Source organism: Microcaecilia unicolor, chromosome 7, assembly GCF_901765095.1.
Source record: "Microcaecilia unicolor chromosome 7, aMicUni1.1, whole genome shotgun sequence".
Taxonomy (NCBI): domain Eukaryota; kingdom Metazoa; phylum Chordata; class Amphibia; order Gymnophiona; family Siphonopidae; genus Microcaecilia; species Microcaecilia unicolor.
In genome coordinates, this window is record NC_044037.1 from 167,125,053 (window position 1) to 167,147,221 (window position 22,169).

At 44.0% G+C, this 22,169-nt stretch overlaps 1 protein-coding gene across 2 annotated transcripts in view; it reads right to left on the bottom strand.

Annotated features, from left to right (window-relative positions):
* Window positions 1–22,169, bottom strand: part of PARD3B (par-3 family cell polarity regulator beta) — a 2,175,158-nt gene that overhangs the window by 1,039,539 nt on the left and 1,113,450 nt on the right. For both annotated transcript variants that reach the window (XM_030209894.1, XM_030209893.1), the window contains exon 14: window positions 18,160–18,244. In XM_030209894.1, coding sequence (XP_030065754.1) covers window positions 18,160–18,244 — 85 coding nt within the window. The remainder of the gene's footprint in view (window positions 1–18,159; window positions 18,245–22,169) is intronic.

Below are 22,169 nucleotides of genomic sequence, written 5' to 3' on the forward strand. Positions count from 1 at the left end.
AAGAACCTGGACTGGACTCCTAGCTGCAATCAGGGAAGACATGGGTGTAAGCTGGCAGGATGTGTACATTGGCTGCCACTAAGGGGGAAAGAGAGATAGGAAACCCTGTGTGCAGGAGCTCCTCATTAGTCTAATGCTTAACTCAGCTGGTATGGGTGTGAGGGAAGCTAATGGAAGGAGAATGATTGGTTGTGAGAGCAGAAGCCAGGGATTGATTAGGCAGGTGGGAAGGAGTCCCAGAGGAGAGTTCAGTTCAGGAGGAGAGAAGCAGTTGCAGGCTGAAAATCCTTGGGCAAGAGAGGTCCCTAAAGTACTGAGGCAGGCTGAAATCCCTTGGATGTGAGGAAGTCCCTAAAGTATTGAAACCTACTAAAGGTAAAGGCTGCTTTGTGATTTAACTGGGATGATGAACTGAATGAACTGTTTGTCTTGGGAATTGAACTATTGTTTACTGTGCACTGGATAAAGAGCCCAGACTGAAGCTGACTGAGTCTGTATTGAATCCTGGTAGGTGCTGACAGCCTACTGCTTAAAGGGGACTATTTGCCACACACTTTCAGGTGGCTTACATGTGTTTAAGATTAAAGGTGAATGCTGCTGTTGGAACCGTGTATCAGGTCTACTAGAAACTGCATGGAATAAAAGCCTTAAAATTGAAGTTGCTGGTGGACATTTGTTTCTGGATTGTACAAGAAGCACTCTCCCTGGTGACAATGTGCGAGTGTGTGTGAGACAGAGAGTGAGTCTGGGTGTGAGTGTGTCTGTGAGAGAGAGAGTGTGTGTGTGAGAATGAGAGTGTGTGCAAGTGCGTATGTGAGACACAGTGTGAGAGAGAACGTGTTTCAGACAGATACAGTGTGTGCGAAAGAGAGAGTGTGTGTGAGACACAGACTCTCTGTGAGACTGAGTGTATGAGACCAAGAGAGTGTGTGAGTGACTGTGTGACATATAGAGAGTGAATGTGATACAGTGTGAGACAGAGTGTGTGAGAGTGAGACAGAGAGTGTGTGAGAGTGAGAGAGAGAGTGTGTGAGAGAGAGAGAGAGAGAGTGTGAGAGAGAGTGAGAAACCTCGTGTGGTTGGTCACTTCTGCTTGTGACGAACCCGGAAGTACGTGATGCCAATTCAGGAAATGGATACAGAGAGCAGGAATGCCTCAGCCATGCAGTCAGCTTCAGAATGTTGGAGGCGCGTTTTATTATATAGGATAATGGCTAGCAAAACAACTTTGGAGAAAGCAGAAAAACAAATTGGTGAGGAGCCCGGCTGCTTTCATGTTCTTTGATCCCAGCAGCTGGTCAAATTCTGTGTGCAATGCCAAGATTCTGTAGGGAGGGGGAATTATGCGCAAATTCTGTGTTGCGCAGTAGTGCAGAATTCCGGAAAAAGTAATTATCATTATAGTGTTTCCAACCATTAACAGGCATAGTTATGACTAGGGCACTACCTTGGAAAAATGGTGTATTGCACGGTAAGGAGCAAATAAAATAAAGTACTACTTTGAGTGCTTTAGGGGGCGATTACCAAACTGCCTAGGAAGATTTCAAGTTTGTTGGTACAGGAGACCCATGTTCAACCCTAGAGTAAAATCTTTAGAAATGACCCTTCTCATGTAACACTGCAATGGAACGTCTTGTTTCTAAACATCAAAAAGGTATTTTACACTATACAAACTCTAATATTGATCTTGTTCTGCTTACGGAGAAATGTCAAATCATTTCCCAGTAACTAAGACTCTTTTTTGCTAGAAGCTAGAGCTCCTATCTAGAATGCCACTCTCCACAGGGTCCTAGATGAAGTGGCCCCTCTTTGTATATACTCTTGCAATTGACGCCACCAGCATCACTGGTATCATGCAGGCCTTTGACTGCTGAAGCAGCAGGGTAGGAATATTGAGTTGACCTGGCATAGGGCTCTGCCATTAGAATTCCAGAGAGAACCAATGCATATATTCAGGTAGGAAGATTTACTACTAAGATCTTATTAATTGCTCTGGCAATCCTTCTAAGCAGCTTTTTAACATCCTGGATTCTCTCACTACCCCTGCTGCTGGTCAAGCTTCAGTAACATTCCAGTCAGATCTTTTAGCCGATACTTGGCAGATTCTTTCCTGCTAAAATTAGGCTGTTGTGTGATCCTCTAATAGCTTTCCTCTCATCTATGTCACTTAAAGGATATGATTAATCAATTCATAATGAGAAAAATCATTTTGATTTTAGTCTGAGAGGGCCATGGAATTCCTTTACTGCGGTCACTTTTTTCTCTCTACACAAAATGATTAGTTCTCTGCATCCTTCTCTGAACTTCATCCGATATCAGCATTTTAAATTAAAAATCACATTCTTTTCCCCTCAATTCTGTCACAAACTAATGCTAGTTTGTCCTCTGGTTTCTTACTGAACATCTGAAAATAAACTTCAATGCATTCTATTCTTTAAAAAAGCAATTTAAAATCCCTCATTCCATCTGATCCTGGCAGTTAGCGCTAATGTTTCTAATATACCTTTCATTGTTAACACTTTAGAGAAGGCCATTTTGCTCCTACTCTGTCACCATCTTGATAACACGAATACCCTGGACCTCATCAGTTTGGCTTTAGAGAACTCACAGCACAGAAACCTGCCTCCTTGCTATGCTTACTGAAGTTAAAGAGCAGTTAGATTCAGGCAAAGTGGCGTGGTCTCTCTGGATCTGACAGCAGTGTCTGAGTTGAGTGACCATATTGTGCTTTTAAAGAGAGTACTAGAGTTGGTTCCAATCATTTTCATTTTCCCAATCCTTTCTAGTTTGTTTCAATACAGATTCTGCACCACCAAGTGATCAGTGGCATACTGAAAAAAATATCAATTTTCTCCCATTCCATGCTATTCAATCAAAGGGTATTATCTGCTATTGGCATAGTAACATAGTAGATGATGGCAGATAAAAACCTTTACAGTCCATCTGATCTGCCCAACAAGATAAACTCATAGCATACGACATAATGTGATACAACATATGCATACTTGATTTAGATTTGTCCTTGCCATTTTCTGGGCACAGACCATAGAAGTCTGCTCAGCACTAACCTTGTTCTCTAACTACTAACTACTGGAGCTGCCATTGAAGCCCCACTCTAGCCCATCCAAATCTATCCAGTCATGAATGGAGCATATACTGAAGATGTCTGCCTGGCACTCGCTTTATTTCCTAATTACTGGAGTTGTCATCTAAGCAAGCTAAGTTTGTTTGATTCCATTCTCTTTCCATACAGGATTCCTTTGTGTTTATCCCACACATTATTGAATTCCATTAACTTTTTTACTGCTCTAATTGCCTATTGCTCATGTTTGATCTATTCTTACTGTACACCGCCTTGAGTGAATTCCTTCAAAAAGGTGGTAAATAAATCCCAATAAATAAATAAATAAATAAATAAATCTCCAACACCTGCCATAAGAACAGATTCCAAGTATCTACCACCCTCTCTGTGAAAATATATTTCCTGATGTATTCCTGAGTCACCCCCTCCCTCATCTCAATTCAAGTCTTCTAATTCTACCACCTTCCTGTAGGTTTGCAGATGATGTTCAGTTGGTGCACAATGTCAGTCCTAGACAATCAGACCCCTTGAACTCAGTGGCGTAGCCAAGGGTGGGGGCCCACCCACTTCGGGCTCAGGCCCACCCAGTACGAGCATAGCTATAATGTGGCTGGCAGGGATCCCCAAGCCCCACCAGCCGAAAACTCCCAACAACTGTCCCTCCTGCATACCTTGTAAATAGCAGATTTTCGCCTGCAGTGAACAGTGACTGATGCATACTGCTTGCACTGGCCCCATAGCCTTCGCATTCATGTATTCTTGCCTAGACGGAAACAGGAAGTTGCATCAGAGGGAAGGGTATGGAGCTAACATCAGCAGTGTGTATTAGTTGCTGCCCGTTGCCGGTGAAAATCTGCTATTTGAAAGGTGTGCAGGAGAGGGAGGATATTTGAGAGACCATATGGCATGCAGGTGAGAGGAGAGACCACATCATCTGTGGGATGAAGCGGGGTTCTTCTGCCCACCCATCTTGGGCCCAGGCCCACCCAAAATTGGGTGTCTGGCTACGCCCCTGCTAGAACTATTGCTTGAAAGAACTTTCTTAGTGAGTTATGGATAAACAAGTTACAATTAAATAGCAGCAAATGCTCTACTATATGGTTTACAGGCTGGCATTCTCCTCTCACTTTAGATCCTTATTTGAGGGACAATATATTCCCCCTTACACATAAACACTTTGAAACTGCTTGGATGTCACTAGACTTCAGACTCAGAACTTTCAGATTTCTACTAATATCTTGTTTTATTATTTTCTGGAGGGTTGGATCTACTCTGTGTTTTTTGAAATAAGGTCAATTTGCTCACTCTGATACATGCTCTCATTATATCTTGCTAGGATCACTGCAGCGTTCTCTATAATAGCTTGCCACTGGCCTCCTTTTAAAACTGCAGTTAATCCAGAATTCTAGCATTAGACTGACCCTCTCTGCCACATACTATGACCGTGTAATGCCTCTGTTCTTTGACAGCATATGGCAGACTATGGTTTATGGACATAGAGGCTTAAACTTTGCTCTATTCCATAAAGTTTTATCAGCAGTCTTCTTCTACAGCTGTTTAACCACCTGACAACATATGAATGTCACGGTTGTCGTCGCCGATGTCCATGCCTTGCTCATCTGTGCTGTGTTCCTCCTTCTTACCTACTAAAATTACCTGCAGTTCCAGTCAGTGACCTGTGGGGTCACTGTTTGAGTGGTGGAGGCCAAGCTGATGATGTCATCAGCACTGAGCACTTCTTAAGCTGGCTTCTGAGAATGCTGAGGGCCAGGGTTCTGGCAATTACCCTTGACTACTACTACTACTATTTAGCATTTCTATAGCGCTACAAGGCATACACAGCACTGCACAAACATAGAAGAAAGCCAGTCCCTGCTCAAAGAGCTTACAATCTAATAGGCCCAGGTGGGCCTTGCCCCTGCTACTTCCAACTCTATTTCGTGGCCTGAAGCTTTGGTACAGATTTTCCTTATGATGTGTTTCTGTGGAAGTCTGCCTCCAAGTCAGGGAGTCCTGAGGAGGAAAGCTTTGCCAACAGCTTTCACCTATTGCTGTGTTCCTGTGAAGCCTACTTTCAAGCTTGGTAGTTCAGAGGAGTAATAGCTCTGCCTTCAGCTTTCACCTTTGCTTGGGTCCAGTGAAGCCTGCCACCAGGCTTCCATGCCTCAGTTGAGATTCCAGTCGCCCACGTGAGTCCTTACTCGCTGTATGTGAGTGGCGTTGTGCTGTGTTTGGGAGTGTGTGGGCTAGATGACAGGGAATGCTGCAGGTGCAGCGGCTGAGACCACTTTGTGAGGTATCTCTGGACGAGCGAGTGGTGCTTGGAGCGCGGAGGGGTCCGCGTGGGCTGATCCTGGCCCTTGGGTGCTGTGCAGGGCTGTTGAGTCTTCTACCTTGAGAGCATCGGCTCAGGTTTGGCTTCTTTACCTTGCTTGCCTTGGGAGTGTCGGCTCGGGCTTTGTTGCTTTATCTTGCTTGCCTTGGGGGCATCGGCTCAGGTTTGGTGTAGTGTAGTAAAGCAATCAAGCTCATGCTGGGAATACCCAGCACACACACACAGAATCAACAAGCTACGAGGAGAGTAAGCAAAACTCCAAGGTATAAACAAAGTGCCCTAGCACAACCAGAGAGAGAGAGAGAGAGAGAGTAAGCAGGCTTCAGATGACAGCAATCAAACGCTAAAGCAAAGGTTGTAGGGAAAGGTAAGGTTAAGTAGATCTTGGCTTCTGATGTCTGTAGCTACAGACGCTTCTCATTGGCCTGTCAGGGATTGAGCTGACAAGTTCCAGCTATTCCCCTGCCTGTTTAGCAGAGCGGGTTCCAGTCATTCCCCTGCCTGTTTAGCAGAATCATAGCAGAACCCTTTCTTTAACCGCTAGCGGTGTTACCTCTGTCAGCCAAATATTGCCTGTTTATCTTTAACCCACTAAGGCGGGTCTTTTGCCTAGTGTATTGTGTCCTATTGTATGCCATATGTTGGCATTGCTGTGCCAGTTCTAAGAGGTGCAGCTAGGCTGCTTATGTTTGATTTCCCTATAAAGCTAGGCTGTTTTACTTTATCTTTACAGTATACTTTATGCTATGCATTGTGTTTGCTAGTATTGAGATGCGCAGCTAGGCTGCTTATGATACAGCTAGGCTGTTCTACTTTATCTTTACTGTATACGTTATGCTTTGAATTGTTTCCTCTAGTAGTGAGATACGCAGCTAGGCTGCTTATGTTTGATTTCCCTATACAGCTAGGCTGTTCCACTTTACTGTATTCTATGTTTCATGTTTGCCTTGCTTCAGCTAGGTTAGACTTTATTTTATTTATTGCATTTGTATCCCACATTTTCCCACCTTTTTGCGGGTTCAGTGTGGCTTACAATAAGAAATGAGTGATGGAAGTACAATTTGTTACAAATTGGTTATGGATTACATTGTGCATAGCTAGGCTGCCTGTTTTCCTTTCTGTGCCATTTAGCTACCCTTTTAGCCCTGTGTTTTTTGCTGCTAATAAAGCTGCCTCAGTTCATCTCCACTTATGGTCCAGTCCAGTTCTTGGGAGCTCTCATAGTTCTGAGGGGACTCGGTCTACCCAGAGGTGGTTGGGTGATTCTCACATGGCCACTTCTGGGCCAAGGGCTCACAAACGTCACAATGAATTCTCTTGGTCCCCGAGATCTCAAAGTAATTGATTTCTGGAAATTCCTCAACCATTCTGTTCCCAGCTGGAAAGCACACAATATGGAGCAGCTTTTAGAAAGATCATCCAGCTCAGAAAATGGACATCCATCTTGCATGTATTTTAGAACAGGACACAGCCTGTTCTAAAATGCACATGAAATAGACATCCATGTACTAGAAACAACCAGCATGAACATCCATTTTACAAACTGAAACATCCAAATAATGAACGGCGGAAAACACGGATGTCTGTGTGGCAGCAGAGAAACATCAATCTTAAAACATGGCCACACATGACATCCATGCAGAGCAGAGGGGTAGCCTAATGGTTACAGCAATGGGTGAGAACCAGGGGACTCAAGTCCAAACATCACTTCAACTGTTGGTATGTTTTGTTTTGGTTTTTTTTAATAGTGAGCCCTTGAAGAACAGAAAAATACCTACTCTACCTGAATGTACACTACTTCAATAACCTTCAAGCTTGCAGGTATCTTATATATTCAGGTACAGTAGGTATTCTTCTGTACCTGGAGGGTACCTGGAGGGCTCACAGTAAATAAAAAAACAATAACTAGTGGGATGGGACAACAACCACTGGGGAATTAAGGAGTTGTGATGCCTTGATCCCTCTGTGGACAGCTTCTCAATCAAAGCACCTTTCTGTAACCTGGACGTAACAAGTACCAAGTCTAAATAACAGCATTCATCTTTTTAGACTTGGAAGTTCCTACCCCCTCTGTGGTTGGAGTTGGATGTCAATATTTTGGGCTCTCCCTAGTCCTGCCCAAAACCCCAAACAGACCTTCCAATCCTTATCCCGGATCTGACTTGCTAACTTCCCTTACCTACATTGTTCTAACATGCCAGAAGCTATTCACCTTGGAGACTTGCTTAGCGGAGATTGGGTGACAACGCCGGTAACTGGGAAGCAAAACTGGTGCTGGGCAGATTTCTACGATCTGCACCCTGATCATAACTGAATAGATATGGATGGGCTGGAGTGTAAATTTAAGGGGCTTCGACATTAGCTTCAGAACCTTTAGTACAAGAACAGTGGTGGGCAAACTTTTATGGTCTGTGCCCTGAGAATGGAAAGGACAAATCAAACTCGGATATATATATATATATTTTTTTTTTAGTTACATTTGTACCCCGCGTTTTCCCACTCATGGTGAGACAGCATGGGCATAATTATATATATAAGAAATTATATTAAGTGTTAATTCTGTTTAGGGTTTAAAAGTTTGGTGGTTAAATTCTCAGTTCTGTACAGTAAAGTGAAGGAATGCCAGATGGTTCAGATTATTTAGATGAATGAACAAAGCATGAGCCAGACATGCTGTAGTTTAAAAGTAGTTTAAAGCTGGTTAAATAATTCTAGATGTTCTTGATATTTAGAATATGTCTTATAAGGAATACTGATTCTGTGTATTTTAGAATATGTCTTCTTTTAGAATATGTGTATTTTGTGTAGTTAATATGTAGAATACCTTTTTAAATCTAATGTTTGTTCAACTCTTTGCCTTACGTTCTGAGTAGGGCTGCAGTGAAAAGGTCAGCATATGGGTTGAATTTTCTGCAGTTCTGGCTGGTTCAATGTATGAAGCTAATAAGTGAAAGAGGTCAGAGAAGTCAGCTCTCTTCTCCTTGATTGATTAGCTAAGTATAGGAATGGTCTTGAAAGTAATAACAAACTATAGCTGTATGCTATTAAGTAAGACTGGCCCTTGACCCCTTAATGAATGCCAGAGTTCAGTTAGCAGTTAGTATGGAGTTGACTAGGAATATGAGAATTTAATAATAATAAAACGTAAGAGACTGGTGCCAAATTGTCTAGCGTGAGGGGCCCCAGGTCATAGGTCAGTTTGAGAAATATCAAACCTATGTAACTGATACTTTTAAAGTAATGATTGGCTGAGGCAAGGTAACCAATCTATTCTTTACCATCTGGAGAGTAAGGGGGGCTAGAGAGGGGCTTAGGACTGTATTTAAGAGGGAGCAGAAGCAGCTTACGTCAGAAGGAACAGACAGAAGAAAGAGAGCTGGGGGAAGACAGACAGCAGAAGAGAAGGAGCTGAGACAGAAGCCATAACATCCAGAGAGCTGAGAGAGAGAGAAGAGAGCTAGAACTGATGTCCTGCTTTGTTTGCTGGCAAATAAAGAAGATTTCTCCCTCATTCTGGTGTGTGCTGCTTGACTCCTGAAGTACCACAGATTCTGCTAACAATAGGGGTAAGTCATGCATCCATTCCTGCAACAATTCTTGGTGTCAGAAGTGGGATCCTGAACCGGCATCCAACTGACTGAGGAACATTCGCCGGGTATGTATTCTGTATTCTGTATTGTAATCCTAGCTAGGAAACTGTAAACCAGCCCCTCACAAATTGAGGGAAGGGGAGTCTGATCAACTCTCAGCGAAGGCCTTAGTAGCTTTTAGTCTAGTGGAGATTAGAAGCGAAACCGCTTGAGCTTATCTGTATCTGAGAAATTTGAAATTGTTGGGTGGGATTTTCTGTATGGAATGTGTGATGTTTGAATGATTAAATGAGTGCGGACTTCTTATAACTGCATTTCCAATTAACGCGAGTTCAATTGGCCAGTGACGGAAGGAAGCGATTGTTGTTTGTGTTACCTTGTGTCTCGGATCTGTGGACCCCTTACCACAAATCCAAAAACTCCCTCCCTTTTGTGTGTTGTAACTGTAAGCATTATGGGAGGGAAATCGTCTAGACAAATTGATACTCCCCTAGATTGTATGCTTAAGAATTTCAAGAAAGGATTTTTAATTAATGATTATGGACAGACTTTAAGCTCAAGTACTCTAAGAACCTTGTGTGAAGTTGAGTGGCCATCTATGGGAGTGGGGTGGCCCTCTAGTGGCAGCTTAGATATTGAAGTAATCCGGAAGGTCTACAGCATAATTGTAGGAGAACCAGAATATTCTGAACAACTCCCCTATATAGATTCCTGGGACAGCCTTGTGACTGACCCTCCCTCTTGGTTGAAAACTTATATGGGATCCCCAGTAAAATTCATGTTGGGCCGCGTTCAAAGAAAGATTAGAAAATCTAAATTGGAAGAGGGAAAGAGCCCTAGGAAGCCTACCACCCAATCGGTGGCTTTCGCCCCTACCCTGCCCGAGAAACCCATACTCTCTGATGACCCCTCAGATCTTGAGCCACCACCTTATGGCCCATTGTTGGGGTTCCGTGCCACCCCCAGAGATCCACGCCGCCCAGCCCAAGCTTCTCCAGCACATGCTTCTCCGGATAGCTCCTCTTCTGTGCAAACCCCGTCACATCCTAGGGTGGACCTTTCATCCGGCCTCTACCCTCCTTTGCCACATTCTCCCCTGTTAACCTCCCAAGACCCGCTTTGGGCTGCACCCCCTGACTCCTCAACTCCCGACAGCCCAGCCTTTCCCTCTAGTACCCCTACCCACTCATCAGGGGCCCGGCATCCCTTTCAATGGACTGAATCACCTGTGACCACCTCTCAGTCTATGAGTACCCCTCCCCATCCCTCAGTCTAACCTCCACTGAATGGGTTAGACCTGTTGCAATCACCTTTGAGCATGATAGGAGGGTAGCTCCTAGCTCTACCTCAGGTTCCATTCCTACCTCCTCGAGAGTTCTGCCCCTGCGTCAGGTAACCACCACTCGACCGGATCCTAATAATGAGGGTCAGGTTATGCAGGCACAGGCCTACCAGTATGTACCCTTCACAACCACCGATCTCCTGAATTGGAAGACGCATTACCCCTCTTATACTGAAAAGCCTCAGGCAGTGGTGGACCTAGTGGCTAGCATTATGGCCACCCATAACCCAACCTGGACTGATTGTCAACAACTTCTCCTGACCCTCTTCACAACTGAGGAGAGGCGGAAGATTTTGCAAAATGCTGAGGCCATCACGCGAGCGCGTGCCCCCGAGAGGACACCGGACCTAGAGGAATGGGTTAGAACTCGGTTCCCTCGTGCAGCTCCAGCTTGGGATCCAAATAATGAGCAGCACTATGAACTGTTGTCTGGCTATTGCCGGGACTTGCTGGAAGGTATGAGGAAAGGCATAAAGAGGCCCATTAATCTGGCAAAGGTCTCTGAAATTCTCCAACTGAATCCCCTGGGGCCTTTTAGAGCGACTAATTGAAGCCTACAGAACATACACCCCATTTGACCCTGAGGCACTAGAAAACCAGAGAATGGTGAATAGTGCATTGGTGGCCCAGAGTATGCCAGATATCCGGAAGAAGTTGCAGCGTCAGGAGGGATTCGCAGGGATGAATACCACCCAGCTAATTGAGATCGCAACCAAGGTTTTCATTAATAGGGATCAGGAGGTGCGCCGAGAGGCAGACCGGAAGATGCAGAAGAAGGCCGACCTTTTAGCGGCAGCCATTACTAACTCCACCCTTAACCGAGGTCGACCTCTAGCTAATGGGAAGCCCAAGTGGGACCCCGGACCACCAGCCAGGCCCCGAGATTCCTTCAATCAATCCCGGCTAAGGGGGGAGAATCCCAGACCAAGATTGGAGAGGGACCAGTGTGCCTACTGTAAGGAAAGAGGGCACTGGAAAGATGAATGCCCCCAGAGGCGCCAGGGACTGAGAAGGGGACCAGGAGATCGAGGAAGCCGAGGCCGAGTTCGAGAGGGAAGATATGAGCCTGCTGAATCTGACATCATTGGGATAGCCGAGATGGCAGAATGGGACGAATAGGACAGACCGGGTTCCTACAAACTGGGCTCCCAGGAACCTATGGTCTAGCTAACTATAGGGAGCCACTCAATTCCATTCATGATTGATACAGGAGCTGAACATTCTGTTGTGACGGAGCGATTAGCGCCTGTGTCTGGAAAAACTGTCCGAGTGGTGGGAGCCACGGGGGTGCAGAACCGGAGGCCCTTCCTGACGACCCGTAGATGCCAATTAGGCTCACACACAGTCACTCATGAATTCCTGTATATGCCAGACTGTCCAATCCCTTTGTTAGGTCGAGACCTGCTGTCCAAGCTTAGGGCCCAAATTTCCTTTGACTCTGATGGCCAGACTTCAGTCTCTTTTCGGCCCCCGATATCCAGCCCTAAGGGTATATTGAGTTTCTGCTGCCCCCTTGAAGAAGAATGGCGGCTGCATCAGTCGCATGGCCAAGTTGACCTACCCCTGGTAGACAGCTTTCAGGTCAGTGGGGTATGGGCAGAAGATAATCCCCCAGGGTTGGCCCGAAATATTCCTCCTGTCCATGTAGATTTACTTCCAAGTGCCCGGCCAATCCATCTTCACCAATACCCAATTCCCCGAAAGGCTCTGGAAGGGATCCAAGCACACCTGAATCGTTTGTTATCCCATGGAATTATTCGACCTTGTCAGTCTCCATGGAATACGCCACTATTGCCAGTTCAGAAGCCAGGGACTGAGGACTACCGGCCAGTCCAAGATTTACGAGTGGTCAACAAATCCACTATCTCATTACACCCTGTAGTGCCTAATCCATATGTCCTGCTGGGATTGATACCTTCTGGAGCTACCCATTTCACGACACTAGACCTAAAAGATGCATTCTTTTGTATTCGGGTGGCCCCCGCCAGTCAACTGCTTTTTGCCTTTCAATGGGAAAACCCAGTAACAGGAAGGAAGCTTCAGTATACATGGACCCGCCTGCCACAGGGGTTCAAGAATTCCCCCACCATTTTTGGGACAGCCCTAGGGCAAGACCTTAAGACTTTTAAATCTGAGCCTTCCAGGCGAGTTTTACTCCAGTATGTAGATGACCTCCTGATTGCAGCAGTGACTCAGGAAGAGTGTTTTGAGGCTACCAGAGAATTGCTGGAGCTACTCTTGGATGCAGGCTATAAGGTCTCACGCTCAAAGGCCCAACTTTGTCAGTCAGAAGTGAAGTATCTGGGCTTTTGCATTTCCCAGGGAAGTCGGAGACTGGATGTCAGTAGGAAGCAAGCAGTTGCTGCAATTCCCCAACCCAAGTCCAGAAGGGAAGTTAGGGAATTTCTGGGAGCAGCCGGATTCTGCAGAATTTGGATTCCAAATTTTGCATTGATGGCGAAACCCCTTTACCAGGCCACAAAGGGGGGTGAAAAGGAACCATTTGAATGGGGACCTACTGCTCAACAATCCTTCATTGCCATAAAGAAAGCCCTACTCCAAGCCCCTGCGTTAGGCCTTCCTGATGTGGAGAAACCTTTCTCATTGTATGTCCATGAGCGACAGGGGGTTGCTCTGGGTGTGCTGACCCAGATGATGGGATCCTGGCAGAGGCCTGTTGCATACCTGTCTAAACAGCTGGATGGAGTGGCTAAAGGATGGCCAGCCTGCATGAGGGCTATTGCAGCAACAGCCTTACTGGTCCAGGAAGCTGATAAGTTGACCTTGGGGCAAGAACTGGTTGTTAAAGTCCCCCACGCAGTTCTCACCCTCATGGAGTATAAGGGCAACCACTGGTTTACAAATAACCGTATGGTTAAGTACCAAGCTAGCTTGTGTGAGAATCCACGGATACACCTGGAAACAGTGGCTACATTCAATCCTGCCACTCTTTTGCCAGCATCTGAGGGACCACCGGATCATGACTGTATCCAAACCATGGATAAAGTGTACTCCAGTCGACCAGATCTTAAAGATGTTCCGTGGAGGGACCCAGATGTAATTTATTTCACAGATGGAAGCAGTTACGTGGAGAACTCCAAGCGATTGGCAGGCTATGCTGTGGTGACAGAGGACAAGGTGATAGAAGCAAGAGCCTTGCCCCAAGGAACTTCAGCCCAGAAAGCAGAACTTGTGGCCCTCATACGAGCTCTGGAGCTAGCAGCAGGACTGGTAACTAACATTTATACTGATTCCAAGTATGCCTTCACAACTCTACATGCTCATGGAGCTTTGTATAAGGAAAAGGGACTCATAAATGCTGCAGGCCAACCTGTTAAGTATGGACCTGAAATACTTCAGCTGCTAGAGGCTGTTTGGGCCCCTAAGAAGGTAGCTGTCATTCACTGCAGGGGACATCAAAGGATAGATACTCCAGTGGCCCGAGGGAATCGCCATGCTGATCGGGTGGCCAAGGAAGCTGCTCGAGGACCCTTAGCAAGTACTGTGACCCCCCTGTTCCAAATTCGACTGCAAGAATGGACGCCTATGTACACCCAAATGGAAGAGAAATGGGCTCAAGAGGAAGGTGCAGTAAGGAGACCTGATGGCTGGTTACATCTCCCTGATACCAGAGTTCTGGTGCCACGCCACCTAGCTTGGCCTGTAGTGTCTCAAGCTCATGATCTGTCACACTTAGGGAAAACAGCACTAGCCCGCCTACTCAGTCGAGTAGTGGTGCTGGAAGGATTGGATAGTCTGGTTGCCACTGCCTCTGCCCGATGTACTCTCTGTGCCCAGAATAATGCTCGTCAGGGACCCCGTATTCCACCAGGAGTTCAGTCCAGGGGACTAACACCCTCTGAGTCCCTAGTTATAGACTTCACAGAAATGCCCAGGAGTGGTAGGCTCCGATACCTCCTGGTCATGGTCTGTACCTTTTCTGGGTGGGTGGAAGCATATCCTACAGTCACTGAGAAAGCCACAGAAGTAGCTCGAGCCCTCCTTAGGGATGTCATCCCCAGGTATGGACTGCCCCTTGCCATAGGTTCAGATAATGGTCCCGCCTTTGTTGAAGCCACACTTCAGGCCCTGTCCCGCGCATTGCACATTACCTGGAAATTGCATTGTGCCTACCGTCCCCAGAGTTCAGGGCAGGTTGAGCGGGCAAACAGAACCTTGAAAATAGCCTAGCAAAGATTTGTCAGGAAACCCAACTGAAATGGCCACAGGCACTGCCACTAGCCCTCTTCCGCCTCCGATGCACCCCAACTAAAGGAACAGCCCTCTCTCCCTTTGAAATTGTGTATGGGAAGCCCCCAGCCATTTTGCAGGGAATTAAGGGAGACATAGGGATTTTAGGGTTTGCCCAGGTACAGGAGCAGGTAGCCCTCTTGGGCAGGATAATTTCTGAGCTTCAGTCTTATGTGAGAGAAATAAACCCTGTCCCCTTCCAGGCTCAGGTACATTCCTTCCTGCCAGGGGATAGAGTTTGGGTGAAAGACTGGAGGCTCCAGCCTTTGGGGCCCCGATGGAAAGGACCTTTTACTGTTTTGCTTTCTACCCCTACAGCTGTGAAGGTTGCAGGGATAACTCCATGGGTCCATTGGTCTCGAATTAAGTCTGCTGACCAGACTGAGCCCAGCACGGATCAGACGGAGCCTAAACAGTGGAGAGCAGAAAGTGATCCAGCGGAGCCATTGAAGTTGCGCTTGACCCGAACCAAAGAATCTACTAGCTGAAAAGAAGGGTCAACTGCATACTGCAGAAGCTGCTGAACTTCGGCTTCACACTGAGACTCTTTCTGTCCAGATTCTGGCTTTCTTGGAATTTGAGAGCTTGATCCTTGTCAGTTGAGGGTCTATCCCAACTGGTATAAGAACTCAAAGACTGAGAACATTATATTAGAGTAATCTGTGATTAGCACAGACTGTTGAAATATTATTGCTTAATTAGTTTGCTGTATTTGTTTTAGATTAGGAAGAAAGAAAATGTTAGTAGTTTGGGTGCTTTTGTTGTTTTCTACTCCCTGCCTCCTTTTTCCTAATACCCCAACTCGCTCCAATCTTTGGTTGACCTTAACAAGTAGGGTAATGGTGATTCACAAGCCTATTCTTAGTTAGGATCACTATAATCGCCAGAGTTTGAGTTGTGAGACTTATCTCTGCATAAGCTGATTTTAGTCTCAAAGGGGGGAATGAGACAGCATGGGCATAATTATATATATAAGAAATTATATTAAGTGTTAATTCTGTTTAGGGTTTAAAAGTTTGGTGGTTAAATTCTCAGTTCTGTACAGTAAAGTGAAGGAATGCCAGATGGTTCAGATTATTTAGATGAATGAACAAAGCATGAGCCAGACATGCTGTAGTTTAAAAGTAGTTTAAAGCTGGTTAAATAATTCTAGATGTTCTTGATATTTAGAATATGTCTTATAAGGAATACTGATTCTGTGTATTTTAGAATATGTCTTCTTTTAGAATATGTGTATTTTGTGTAGTTAATATGTAGAATACCTTTTTAAATCTAATGTTTGTTCAACTCTTTGCCTTACGTTCTGAGTAGGGCTGCAGTGAAAAGGTCAGCATATGGGTTGAATTTTCTGCAGTTCTGGCTGGTTCAATGTATGAAGCTAATAAGTGAAAGAGGTCAGAGAAGTCAGCTCTCTTCTCCTTGATTGATTAGCTAAGTATAGGAATGGTCTTGAAAGTAATAACAAACTATAGCTGTATGCTATTAAGTAAGACTGGCCCTTGACCCCTTAATGAATGCCAGAGTTCAGTTAGCAGTTAGTATGGAGTTGACTAGGAATATGAGAATTTAATAATAATAAAATGTAAGAGACTGGTGCCAAATTGTCTAGCGTGAGGGGCCCCAGGTCATAGGTCAGTTTGAGAAATATCAAACCTATGTAACTGATATTTTTAAAGTAATGATTGGCTGAGGCAAGGTAACCAATCTATTCTTTACCATCTGGAGAGTAAGGGGGGCTAGAGAGGGGCTTAGGACTGTATTTAAGAGGGAGCAGAAGCAGCTTACGTCAGAAGGAACAGACAGAAGAAAGAGAGCTGGGGGAAGACAGACAGCAGAAGAGAAGGAGCTGAGACAGAAGCCATAACATCCAGAGAGCTGAGAGAGAGAGAAGAGAGCTAGAACTGATGTCCTGCTTTGTTTGCTAGCAAATAAAGAAGATTTCTCCCTCATTCTGGTGTGTGCTGCTTGACTCCTGAAGTACCACAGATTCTGCTAACAATAGGGGTAATTCATGCATCCATTCCTGCAACAATGGCAGGCTCAATGCGGCTTACATATACAGGTACTTATTTGTACCTGGGGCAATGGAGGGTTAAGTGACTTGCCCAGAGTCACAAGGAGCTGTGCCTGAAGTGGGAATTGAACTCAGTTCCTCAGTTCCACAGGACCAGAGTCCACTACCCTAACCACTAGGCCACTCCTCCACTATCACTATCCAGTATCACAGACCATGTAAAATGAGTTTATCTTGTTGAGCAGTTTGGATGGACCGTTCAGGTCTTTATCTGCCGTCATTTAATATGTAATATATGTTACCTTGCCCCCTTACCATATGGACATACTTCCATGTTAGACATCCACATCCTGCCTTTGTAAAATTGGGATTTGGATGTCCATGAAATATGCCGGTTTTCAGATATCTAAAACAAGAACTGAGCTTCTAAAATAACCACCACAGTGTTTTACATCTTGGCACCACTGATTTGGAATGTCTCCCTAAAGATCTTCATTTGCAAAGTCCTCATTAAAAATTCAGATCCAGTCTTAAGGCACACTATTTCAACCTGGCCTTTGGGCTCAGTGGGATGGGCTAGCACTGGTGGTTGCTATTTATGACTGGTATTTTCCTTTTGTATGGCTTTATTATTTACTCATTTGAGACTTTGAGACTTACAGTAGCTGTCCTTTCCCTTTCTTCTTGCCTTTTATTCCTCACTTGCTCCTCTCTAGAGGATCAATGTTTACCCTGTTGTGTTATATTTTCTTCTTTCCCACTGTGATTCATTTTAACCGCTTTGATAACTGCTGAAAAGTGCTATAGGAAGTGTCTAATAAACATGAAGAGTTAAGGGGCCCTTTTACCAAGCTGCGCGTGTTTCTGCTGCATACCAGGCTCCTTTTACTGCAGAAGGTAAAAAGACCAAAAAGAAGGAAATGGCCATGCATTAAGTTTGCACTTGCCGCATGACCATTTCGGAAGAGGGAGCACTTACTGCCACCCATTGAGGTGGTGGTAAGGGCTTCCATGATAATCTGGTGGTAACTGGGCAGCACTTGGAACTGTCAAGGTAAAAATAAGTAAATAAATTTCTGTAACGCTGGAAATGGCGCATGCTGGGGGCAGAATTACTGCCGGGCTGCTTCTGTAGACTGGTGGTAGTTCTGGATTGGTGCATGGAAAGCCTACTGCCACATGCCAACCCTTTAGTAAAATGGCCCCTAAATTACTTATTGATAAAATAGTAGCATTTCAAAACTTATATCCTCTATTCACAAATTAGGAAACCAAAGTGTGAAAGACAATGAGAGGAAAGGCCAAAAGATATTTATTCAAATTTGATCTGGGAGTGCTCAGCCCAATTGAAAGTAAAATCCTTAAGTTTCAATTTATAGTGGGAACATATTAGTTGGCATTAATAAAATAATGCTAACCATATTACAACAATATAATTCAACATGAGGTATTACGAGCATTTTCATCCAAGTGATACATTTCAGACACTTGTAGGTGACCTGTCCATGAGCAACAATTAGACACATTTCCATATAGTCGCCATACCTATATTTCTGTTTTCCAGTAGGATGTGGTGGCAAAGGAGGGGGGATTTCATTTTCGACAATACTGTCATCTGCCATTGTGAGCTCTGTAAGTGAAAGAATCAAAGTATTAGATCAGAAAGCAGTATGCAATAGCCAATGAGATATATTACCAGCAAGTCAGATCTTTAATATAGCCACACTAGGTAGAAAACTTAGATTGTGAGCTCACTAGGGACAGAGGAAGTACCTAATATAATATAATACACATAAACTGCTTTGGTTGTCAAATCCATAACTGTTTATTCTTTATCATAGGACAGCCATAGCATCAGCAAAATCAGACAATTTAAAATTCATATGTTGTCCACAACATATGATGTTTCTGTAAAAACCTATAATTCACATCAAGTAACAGCAGGCAGATTAATTCTGCTCCATGATTCTAGTCACAAGTTCACTGAACAAGGAAGAGTATTTCTGAAGCACAAATATTAAATGATTATACTGGATGCTGGATTACTTAAGTGGTTCCTTGAGTCATTCTACAGTATTATGAAAAAGTAACTTCTCTGCATACTACAAATTTTAAGGGGTGACTTTATAACGACATTTTTGTGCATATATGACAGTATACATGCATAAAATGCTCCATATAAAATTAACCCCTAAATAAAAGCACCCAGAATGACAAGAAGGCATATACCTTTGTAATTCCCTGTTAGGTTGGGCTTACTATGAAGAGTAAGTCCCTGTAAAAAGTCACTGGGTCAAGTGACTGTGAGGTCCCAGGGTGGGAGAAGCTCAGCCCAATGGGAGGAGTTTGGAAATAAAATGCCGAGAGAAAGTGCTATGAGATGGAAGAGTGACGGGGGGGGGGGGGGGGGGTTAGATTAGGAGATAAAACGTATAATAATTTGCCCTTGGGGGGAGTCTTTCATTGCCTGCAAGCTCTGTCAAGTGATCCAAAGGAGGAGAAGGGACATCCTGAAGCGCCACCTTATGATTGGGATAGAAACGAGGAGCAGTTATTACCCCACTCACAATAACCGGTGAAGGAGGCAGAGCTTCGGGTGGACTGGGGAGTCTGGCCCATAAGCAGGGTTCAGGGCAGGACACAGCCTGCTTAAGGCCGGGGTGCTGCCTGGTGAGGTACACCCGCGGAAGGAGGACGGCCATAAGGGACTGTGCCTGGTGGTAGCGGAGTGAATCGGTGAAGAGGAGAACAGCCCTGAGGTTACATTTGGCGAACAGGATAGGTATGGACAGGAGCCCTGTAAATATGTATATAACCCCTGAAAGAAAGTGCCCCTGTAAATATACCTGAGAATAGTGGAAAGAGTGCCCCCCCCAGGAATAACAGAAGTCAGGGACTTAATTGTGCTGGAGTTTATTAAGTGACTGTAAGAAGGTTAAAGTTAGTCTGCCGATTGCGGAGGTTGCAATAAAAGTTAGTATTGTTATTGAACCCTTCGGAGTGCTGTGTGGTTTCTGCACTGAACAGCTGAGTGGATTTTCCAGTTTTGGAAAAAGTGTCTCCCAAACCCCCGCATCACTATTCCAGACCATTGACCTACCCTAGCTCAACTTTAAGTAGATTGGAAATGAGGTGTGTGGTGAGAGTGAGCAAAGACTGTGAAATTCATGAAAGGATATATATATATTTTTTGGGGGGGGTGGGGGGGCGGGCCCTGAGCTAGCGCACGGGTGAGACATGGGTTACACCTATATGCTGCCAGGCATGTTTGAGGCAATTTTTGCAAGTAACACAGTAACATGGCAAATGATGGCAGATAAAAATCTGAATGGTCCATCCAGTCTTCCCAAATGTCACACTCATTATTAATACATGAAACAAACCATGAACATGGTATAAAATATGTACATTTGATCCTGATCTCTGCCATTTTTGGGATACAGACCGTAGAAGTCTACCTAGCACTGTCCTTTTGTCCCAACTACTGGAGTTGGCATCAAAGTCCACTCCAGTCTATCCTGATCAGTCTTGCTTTATACTTTATAAAATGTAAATACAAAGATTCATTTACACCTGTTTCCAAGCAGACACAAATACATGCTGCTTTATTTTTGGCATGCTGTTGCTGGATTTCTGCTGGTATTTCATAAATCTGACATAAAAAAAATTCAGCCACACTATTTCTATCTACATTTATATACCGAGAGAGAGAGAGAGAGAGAAGAGGTTTTTACAAAATCTTTTATGAATGTAAAATTAGACCTTTATATGTGTGAAAGAATACATGCTATGAGATAATTTTCTCATTGTATGTATTCAGAAGATTATCTTTCCTATAATGAAATATATATGAATAAATGTTTAAAAATTAACTCAATGAAACTGCTCAATGTAGAATTTAAAAAATACAATACAGCATTAGAAATTTCTCAACATAAAAATCTAATACCTGTATTAAATATATCAGTCTATATTCAAACTAATCACCGGTTCCAAATGTGCCCTCAAGACGAAGCTGACTCCTCGTAACCACACAATGAGGATCCTTCCCCTTGTGGTTTTCATGGCATGATAAAGGAGTGATTTGCCAATGCCTTCTCCCAAGGCATGGAGGGTTAAATGACCTGCCCAAGGCAAAAATGAGCACCATGGGATTTAAACTGGGGCCTTCCAGTTCCTAATCCACTGCTCTAATCATTAGGCTACTCTTCCATTTCAACCACAGTTTGTCTTCAAGTAGCTTCTCACAACTGTAGAATTCTTACAATTTACTTTACTAAAACATGATATTCTATCCTGTTAGCATGCTCATCTTTTCTCAGGCAAAATGATACCATGTTTTTGGAACAATTCTGCTTCAGAACTTTCAGCTTGTCAGTATCGGGTCCAATCCAAATAAAACTGCAATTTCCTTGTGTTTTATTTGCAGTGGACCTGATACTGACAAGCCGGTATCATACTGGCTGAAAGAAAATGAGCATGATGAAAGGATGGAATACCATGTTTAAGTAAAGTAAGCAAGCTGTGGTTGTGACAATCTACTTCAAGACAAACTGTGATTGGTTTTAATAAGGACCGATATATAGAATATAGGTATTAGATTTTATATTTAGAAATCTGTAGGGCTCTATTCTATTTTTTGAAATTTTACAGTATTTTTATTGAGTACTTTTTTTAAATAATTTATTCATATATATTCATTGTAGGACTGATGAATATTTCCTTTTGAATGCATAGCATGTATTCTTACATATGAAGACCCAATTAATGTATAGATTTTATATTATCAATAGAAATCAAACAAAATAAAACATGAAAAAGAAAATAAGATGATACCTTTTTTATTGGACATAACTTAACACATTTCTTGATTAGCTTTCGAAGGTTGCCCTTCGTCAGATCGGAAATAAGCAAATGACATTGATAACCTTAAGAGTGGACTAACACGGCTACCACACTCCTCTACTTTAGATTTTATATGAAACCTCATATATTTGTTTATTGTTTTGGCTGAGCTTTATCATCTGGTGCTTTTTTATGGGTTGTATTTTATAAAAGACCCATAGGTGGCTACAAGTCTTCATACAATAGACACCTTCCTGCCCTCTCAATCTAAAGGGCCCTTTTCTTAAGCTGCAGTAAAAGGGGTGTTTTTGCCTCACGCTGAGGCCCTTTTTACCGCAGCAGGTAAAAAGGCCGACTAAAGAAATGGCCATGCACTAAGACTGTACTTATCGCGTGGCCATGCAGGGGGAGCACTTACCGACAACCACTGAGGTGGTGGTAAGGGCTCCTGTGCTAATCCCGGCAGTGTGCCGCATTGTCCGATTACCACTGGGTAACCCCCTGTGAAAATATTTTTCAAATATTTCTGCTAGCACCAAAATTGCTGCATGCTGGAGTGGAAATACCACCAGCGCTCGCATTCAGCCAGTGATTGTTCTAGACTGCTGTACAATAAGCCTGCGGTGGGCTTACTGCTGCTTTGTAAAAGGGTGCCTAAATGACCTGCACGGGAATATTTTTGTAACATGCTAACTTATGCAAAAAGCATT